The sequence below is a fragment of the Arachis hypogaea genome, chromosome 3 (assembly GCF_003086295.3).
Source record: "Arachis hypogaea cultivar Tifrunner chromosome 3, arahy.Tifrunner.gnm2.J5K5, whole genome shotgun sequence".
Taxonomy (NCBI): Eukaryota; Viridiplantae; Streptophyta; class Magnoliopsida; order Fabales; family Fabaceae; genus Arachis; species Arachis hypogaea.
In genome coordinates, this window is record NC_092038.1 from 123348647 (window position 1) to 123356794 (window position 8148).

The window sequence follows — 8148 nt, forward strand, 5'->3', positions numbered from 1 at the left end:
TGGTGTATTGAGAATTGAATGTATGGGGTAATGAGTATTGATTTGTGGTTTATGCTTTTAAATTGTGAAATTGGGCCGGAGGCCGTGAATTTTGGGCCGGAGGCCGAGAAGAGGTAAGGAAGGTAAGTTGATATGTGCATTGTATGATGACACAAGTGATTGGATGAGTTTTAAATAATGAATGTATGAATGATTGGGTTGGTTATTGAATAATAAGGTTTGAGGAGTTGAAGTATGAAATTTGGTAATTTTGGGTGAAATTATGTAGATGAGGTATATTTGGTTTTGGTTGAGATATATTATGTGGTCATATATGTAATTACGATTATTGATGCCTTGAGGATATGATGATGCATGAGAGATATGTATGTTGTGATATATGCTTGAGGAATGATTAAGGTTGATTTGTGGGTGAAACCACGTGATAGTGAGTATGATATTGATTATGTATAATGATGACCGATTGGAAATAGTATTGTTGGAAATTGGGATGGGGAAGGATGTATGACATGTTAATGTGTTGTAATTTCGCCATTTGTTGAAATGGGTAAAAATGGTCATATGGCGGTTCTGTGAATCGTGGTAAAGTATTAATGTATGAGTTGAGGAGGCTTGATGTTGATTTTGGCATATTTTGATTGATTTCAAAAAGGGTTAAAATTGGCATGTTTTGGTTGATTTTGAAAAGAGTTGAAAATGACTTGTTTTGAAAATGGCACTTTGTGGTTTTGTATGAAAAATATGGTTTTTGGGCATACTTTGACGGGACATAACTTGGACTACGGATCTTTGTTTTGTGCCAAATCTGTTTAGAAATGAAATTGGACCCGGGATGTCCATGTCGTTCGAAGAACGGGTGAAAAGCGATTTAAAATGAGAGAGTTATGTCTGTCGGAAGATTGGGGGTTGAATCTGTAAATTCTGCAGCTTTTAACTTAGAAAATTTTTAGCAGAATGACCCTCCACGCGTAGGCGCACTTGGCGCGTACGCGTCGTTCTTCGAGAAGGCACCATCCACGCGTGCGCGTGGTGTGCGCGTGCGCGTCGATGCGCTACACCCATTGCCCAGCCATTTTCCCGAGAGTTGTGCCAGAGTTGTGCCAGTCTTGTGCCTGGGGCGCAAGTGTACCCACGCGTACGCGTGGCTGACGCGTACGCGTCGTTATCTATTTTTCAATCCGCGCGTCCGCGTGAATGGCGCGTATGCGCCGATGAGTTTTGTGGCCATCCACGCGTGCGCGTGGAGTACGCGTACGCGTGGCCCTGTTTTCATCCCAAAGTTGATTTTTGAGTATTAAAAGCCAAATCTCATACTTCTAAGCCTCCGATCTCACCCCTTATGTATTAAATCATTATGATATGCCTAGCAATGAGAAAGGAGCTAGGGGGTGTGGTAACTTGTGAGTGAAGCAAGGGGAAAAGTTATGATCAATGATGATCAACGATGATTATATGAGATATGGAGGATGACGGTGGGAGTACCGTGTATGCCATGAGCCGAAGGGCTATATTTATTGACAAATGGCTGGTTCTTGATTGGACCATGAGCCGGATGGCTGAGTTATTGCCAGGTCATGGCAAAGCCATTATTGATTATGGCTGAGAATAATTGCATATATGATTAATGAATGAATGTGTTAAATGGATAATAGTGGAAGATGTTGAAATGTGGTGTGTAACCCCGGGTAGTAGGCAGTGGCGTTGTCCACTTGCTCCGGGTATGAGACGGAAAAGGATGTTTATGATAAATGAGTTAATTATGGAGTTTTGAATAAATGTATTTGTGATACCTGGGTAGTAGCAAGGGTTGTGGTTCGTCCCACTTGCTCCAGGTTAATGTTTGAGATCTGATAACAATGAGGATTGACAATATGAATTGAGATTGAATGAATATATGTTTGAGATACCTGGGCAGTAGCAAGGGTTGTGGTCCGTCCCGCTTGCTCCGGGTTAATGCTTAAGATACCTGGGCAGTAGCAAGGGTTGTGGTTCGTCCCACTTGCTCCAGGTCAGAGATTGTGACGCCTGGGTAGTAGCGGCAGTAGTAGTGAATCCACTCGCTCCAGGTTGAGCTTTTAAACACCCGCCTGGGTAGTAGCCGCAGTAGTGGTTGTTCCACTGGCTCTGGGTTGAGCGGGTAGTAGCAAGGGGGTTGTAGCTCAAACCTACTTGCTCCGCAAGGGGTGTTTTTGTCCAATGGTTAGCTACCAGGACATGTCGGGTTGGCTATATAACCGACAGATGATATTATCAGCCATAGGGCAGGCATACATCATTTGCATATGTTTGAATTGTTTGGGTATTTGTTTTGGATTTCTATATCATACATGCTATGTTACCTGATTACGTGCTACTTGTTCTACTTGTACCTTATTTGTGTATTACTTGTCTGTATTGCTTGTGTTTGTACAACTGAGAGATCCCTCATGTTGGTGTCGGTGGATGTTGGTGGCTGTTCTTGATGAGATGAATTGATAATGCGATTGCATGATGATGATGATTTTTGAATGAGATAATTTGAGTCCCCTGGGTAGACGCAGTGATGTGATTTCACTAGCTCCAGACGAGGGTATGATGTATTGATATAGAGTTGCTGAGACAGAACAACTGGTGATGGTTTTGCTTATGATTCTGAGTCTGATTCGTGTAAGAATCAGCGAGTTGGGAAACATGTGTAACATGAACTAGATTTAGTATCCCCTTACGACAGATGCCTATTTATGGATTAGTGAGAATCTAGGCTGGATACTTGGTGAAAAGGAGTTTAGGATGCTTAGTGAGTTTTTATTGCAGTGCATTGTATTTATTTGGCACTTTTACCGTACTGGGAACCCATGGGCTCGGGGTTCTCATTCCGTATATATCTCTTGTTTTTCAGATACAGGTCCAGGTGCTCAGAAGTGAGCTGTGGTTCGTCTGAGAGCCGGCGAAGATCTTTATTTTCTCTACTTTGTGTTTTGCTTAGAATCTCTCCACCTTTGTTTTGAAGATATTATATTATGTGTTGAACTCTTTTGGAACTTGCCTATAGAGGCTCTTATGTTTCCTTTGGGAGGGATTAGGATGTTCTGTTGTCAACTACTTTCATACTGTACCCTAGCCGGCCTAAACTTCGCGGGTCGCGACTAGTGGCTATTTACTTATGTTATATATATCTATCTGTTATCTATCTCTTAATCTCCGTTATGCCTTGTCCGTATATCGCTTTCGGCTTCACGTTTTATCTTTTCGTTGTCGAATCGTGAGTGATACGTCTTTGCGATTTTATTTCTACTCTTTTCAGGCTCCTCGATTAATACTCCTTTCGAAATTACCTATGTTTATATATTAAAAATCCACCTGAGAGTCGTACCACCGTAATATCATTGACTTATGACTCGAGCATAAGGATTTGAATATTAGGGTGTTACATAAGTTCATTAGTCTTATATGTTGATGATATTTTGCTTCCAACAAATGATATGAAAATGTTGCGAAAGACTAAATAATATCTTTCTAGAAACTTTAAAATGAAAGATATGGGAGAGGCATCCTATGTGATAGGAATTGAAATTTTCCGTTATAAATCACAAGAATTATTAGGATTGTCTCACAAGGCCTATATAAATGAGGTTCTAGAGACGTTCAATATGAAAAAGTGTTCCGCAAGAATTGCACCAATTTAAAAAGGGGATAAATTAGTCTTACGCAATGCCCAAAAAATAATATAGAACGAAAGCAAATGGAAGCAATTCCATATAGTTTTGTAGTGGGTAGTCTTATATATGTGCAGACCTGCACAATACTGGACATTAGCTTTGTAGTAGGAATACTTGAAAGGTATCAAAGTAATGCTAGAATGGATTATTGGAGAGCTGCAAAGAAGGTTTTAAGGTATCTTCAAGGTACAAAGAATTATATGCTCGTGTACAAAAGATCTAGCTAATTAGAAGTAACTCGTTATTCAGATTCAGATTTTGGTGGAAGTGTTGACACAAGAAAGTCTACATTTGGCTACTTATTCTTATTTGGAGAAGCTGTCATATCATGAAAAAGCTCTAGACAAAGTGTTGAGGCAACATTTACTATAGTGGCTGAATTTGTAGCTTATTTTGAAGTTACAAATCGAGCTTTATGGCAGTGAAATTTTATTTCAGGACTTGGCATTGTTAACTCAATTGCTAGACAATTGAAAATTTATTGTGATAATTCTATAGCAATATTTTTCTCCAAAAATGATAGAAACTCTAAAGGTGCCAAGCATATGAAAATAAAGTACTTTGACGTTAAGGAGAAAGTTCAAAAATAAAGAGTGTCCAGAGAATATGTTAGAACGGAACTTATGATTGCTGATCCATTGACTAAAGAATTGCAACCAAAGATATTTAAGGAAGATGTACATAGAATGGGTCTTGGTTCTTTTGAATGATACTAACACTCTGAGCTCATTATGTTTACTTATGTGTTTACTGAACTTGATAGTTTGTTGTTTCTAGTTAAAGTAATATTATTTTTATATGTTATAACATAATGATTTAAAAACTTTATGGGACCGATATAAAATTGTTATATATGTAGCTTGTGTAGTAAGATACTAGTGGTTGTAGTATATGGAAGGAAATGCGTTTCATATTTAATACATGACTACCATAACTCGCAAAATATTTTACCATATTGAAACAATTATATAACATGTGAAAATGTAATTACACTTAGGCCAAGTGGGAAAATGTTAAAAGTTTATTGTAAGGGTAAAGTACTAAATTGGTCCCTTACGTTTGGGCGTAATCTTGTTTTGGTCCTTAAGGTTTAAAGTGTCCTATTTGAATCCAAAAAATTTCATTTAGCTTCAATGTAGTCCTATCGTGAGATCAAAGTTAAATAATTAACGGAATGTCCTACATAACAACATTACAAGAATAAGGTCAATAATCTGTAGAACAAGTACAAACTCTAGAGGCACAAAATCAACCGTGGATACATGAATACATTTATTTAACATTCTCGATAAAAAATATTTCATTTAAATTGTAAGAAGAATGATAAATAAATATATTGACGAATCTACAGTTGATTTTGTGCCTCTAGAGCTTGTAATTTTTATCTAAATTATCCACCTTGTTTTTGTATTGTTGTCATATAGACATTTTGTTATTTAATTTGACATTACGGTAAAACTACATTAAATCTAAATGAAACTTTTTTAAATTCAAATAAGATACTTTAACCTTTAAAGACCAAAACAAAATTACATCCAAACATAAAAGATCCAAACATAAAAGACTCCCCTTATTGTAATTAAACTTCTATTATAGTCTAATTGTAACTATTTATAAATTATTAATGACTTAATCTCATCCATTAATACTAATGTTCGATAAACACCTTAGATTTAAAAGTAATGATGCATATAAAGATGATCATCTCTTTCCTGATACACGACAGTTTCTATTTTAGCGGAAACACTAGAAAGGTGAACGTGTCTGGAAAAAAGAGAAAAGGAGAAAAACCAATCTTAAAATCTAACTGTATCATAACCAAAACTCATTATAGCAATTAATCTAGGTATAAAAATCACAACTTTTAAAATCCTAATTAATGGTTCCACTTAAATGAAGTTTACACGCAAGAGTAAAATTGGTTGAATACTTGAATAAACATTCCCGAAATATTTTGCCTAACAAAAATAACCGTGTTCTTCATTAGTCTACCAGAAATAAAATTATAGCAACAAAACTATTAGGACAAAAATTTAATAAAAAACAGAATATGATAAAAACAAGTGTAAAACGCTTTTAAAAAACTAGCTCATGAGGCTTCATGCCTTGCTTGAGGGAAAACCTAGCACCAATATATGCCTTCAAATCTGGAACGCTTTCAATGGCTTTTAACAAAGCAGAGTCCACCATTTTCTGATTATCTTTCTTCTCCTGGGGCAGCACTTTCTTCTCCTGAATCACCAAAAAGAATAGCAGAATCAGCGGACACAATCAATTGAGAAATGAGAATAACATGTGAAAAGTCAGCAAGCAATCCAACCTCTTTCTCTGATTCAAAGAACTCTCCCTCTTCCTTTTTCTTCTTCTTCTTAGCTTCCTTTGCAAAATATTTGTCATCAAATTTATCCACATTAACACCAGAGACATCTACTTTGGTTGATGTACCAATGACGTAGGATTGGTTCACACGTCTCAAAGGCACTCCATTGATTTTGAAAGGGCCTGAAGGGACAAGCAAAAATACATAAGATAGTGAACTACACCTAGAACCTAATCAGTACACCCATGTGCCCTTCAATCTTGAAATCAGTAGGCATCAAAAGTCTGAAGCCAAAGCACACACTATATAACAAACAACATTTGCACCAACATCCAAGTCCAAATGCAGGGATTTAAAAAATAAAAAGAAAAGCGATAATGATAAATGACAGCAGTTAGACCAATTTTTAAACTGAAGCATGTAAATGTAGGGAAACAAAAAAGCCCTCATAAACCAATTATTTATCACTCAGTAAAATCCCAATAAATAACTGAGAAATAAAACAGAATGCAGTACCAACTCATGACCACAAGATATGAAGCATTGCAATTAACAAAAGCATATCATGCAAACAGAAAATAAAAAAAAGATTAATACATAACTAACCAGTAACAAGAAGCAAGCCCGAAGGAAGCTGCTTCAGGAACACTACCCTCTTTCCCTTAAATCTGCCGGCTAGAAGAATCAGCACTGTTCTAGGAGTAATGCTAGCCCTGAACTCACATAAACAATACCCAAAAAAAAAATTGTATTGTCACAAGCTCCAAAATAGTTTTTTATAAATAAAAAGCTAATAATAAATTAGAACATGTAATATAAGAGTGCATTGTATCACGAGCAATCTGAAATGTACACTACTCATGAAAATAAAATGGCTAAAGCTTAATCCAGATCCTAATTAATTAATAAACAAAACCAAAAATGAACGAAACAAAGAAAAGTAAACGAAATCATATCCAAACGAAATTGATAACGGAAAAGGCACCTGAGCTTGGTAGGTTTGGGCTTGTGCTTGTTGACAAAGGGTTTTTTGACGTCATCAGCAAGATAAAATTTGGCAGGCTTCTGAGAAGGTGCTTGAGGCTTAGGTTTGGGATCGTGGCGAGGTAAAACGCCGCCTTTTTTGGCCTTGATGGCCCAGAGTCCCCTCTTGTGGTACATCTTGGACCTCGAGTACTTTCCGATTCCCCTAATCAGTTCGGGGTTCTGGCTCACCTTCCTCGCTGTTCTCTGCTTCGGCGCCATTGCTGCTCCACTCCCGCTCGCGCTTGCTGCAACAAACCCTAGTTTTAGTTTTTTTTTCAACGCAGACGCAAATGAAACTCTACGTACCCTCTTCTGTGTAGTAATAAAACGCCTCTCTCTCTAATGGGCTTTAACCCGAAACTCAAAGGGTCTAGTACCTCCAGCCCATGGCCTGTTTTCATTTATCTATGTACTATTTAAAACAAATCTTCTGACCAAAAATCTTACTAAGTAAATGAATCCACACACAAGACCCCAAAAAAATCCACACACACTGAATTATTTTGGTGTCTAAACAACAAAGAAAAACACAAAGCAAAACACCTATCCTAAATCAGTCAAAATGAATTACAGGAAAGCTTCATAAAGTACAAACCAAATAACATGATTGGGATTACTTCTAACTCCATATCTAGCCATTTCATCTGCAGTTTTATTTGCTTCCTTACATATCCAATCAAATTACACGTATTAGGGTCTTGAAAGCAGCTTCTAAATCTTGTTTACTAAATCAACAATTTAAGATTTACACCCATCACGAGAGTCATACAAAAGATGAAGAATATCCAGATAATTCGTTTCACACATTATGTCTCTCAATCTGCAATTCCAAGCTAAAATAAAACCCTCCAAACTGTAAAAAAACTCACATCGGATGATAGACCAGGGAGGAAAGCTATCAGAACAACCCGCAATCCAATCCCATTAGAATTTTTAATAAGACAACTAAATCTAGCCAAACTCAAATCAGTAAACAAACTAGTATCACAATTAACTTTAAAGTTATTACTTATAGGAGGTTTCCAAGACAAACGATTTCTAAAGATACTAAAAGAAGTAGATATGTTCATATATAACCTTAGATCTGTGATTGTTCTTCTCATG

The 8148-nt window shown here is 36.8% G+C and overlaps 1 protein-coding gene across 1 annotated transcript; it reads right to left on the reverse strand.

Moving 5' to 3' along the window:
- Nucleotides 1-5616: 5616 nt before the first annotated feature.
- Nucleotides 5617-7331, reverse strand: LOC112781164 (large ribosomal subunit protein eL6z-like). The gene is made up of 4 exons (XM_025824536.3): nucleotides 7004-7331; nucleotides 6625-6731; nucleotides 6019-6200; nucleotides 5617-5930 (listed from the first exon to the last, which is right to left on the reverse strand). The coding sequence occupies exons 1-4, from the start codon at nucleotides 7261-7263 to the stop codon at nucleotides 5775-5777; spliced, it is 705 nt and encodes a 234-aa protein (XP_025680321.1). The 5' UTR covers nucleotides 7264-7331; the 3' UTR covers nucleotides 5617-5774.
- Between the last annotated feature and the right edge of the window lie 817 nt (nucleotides 7332-8148).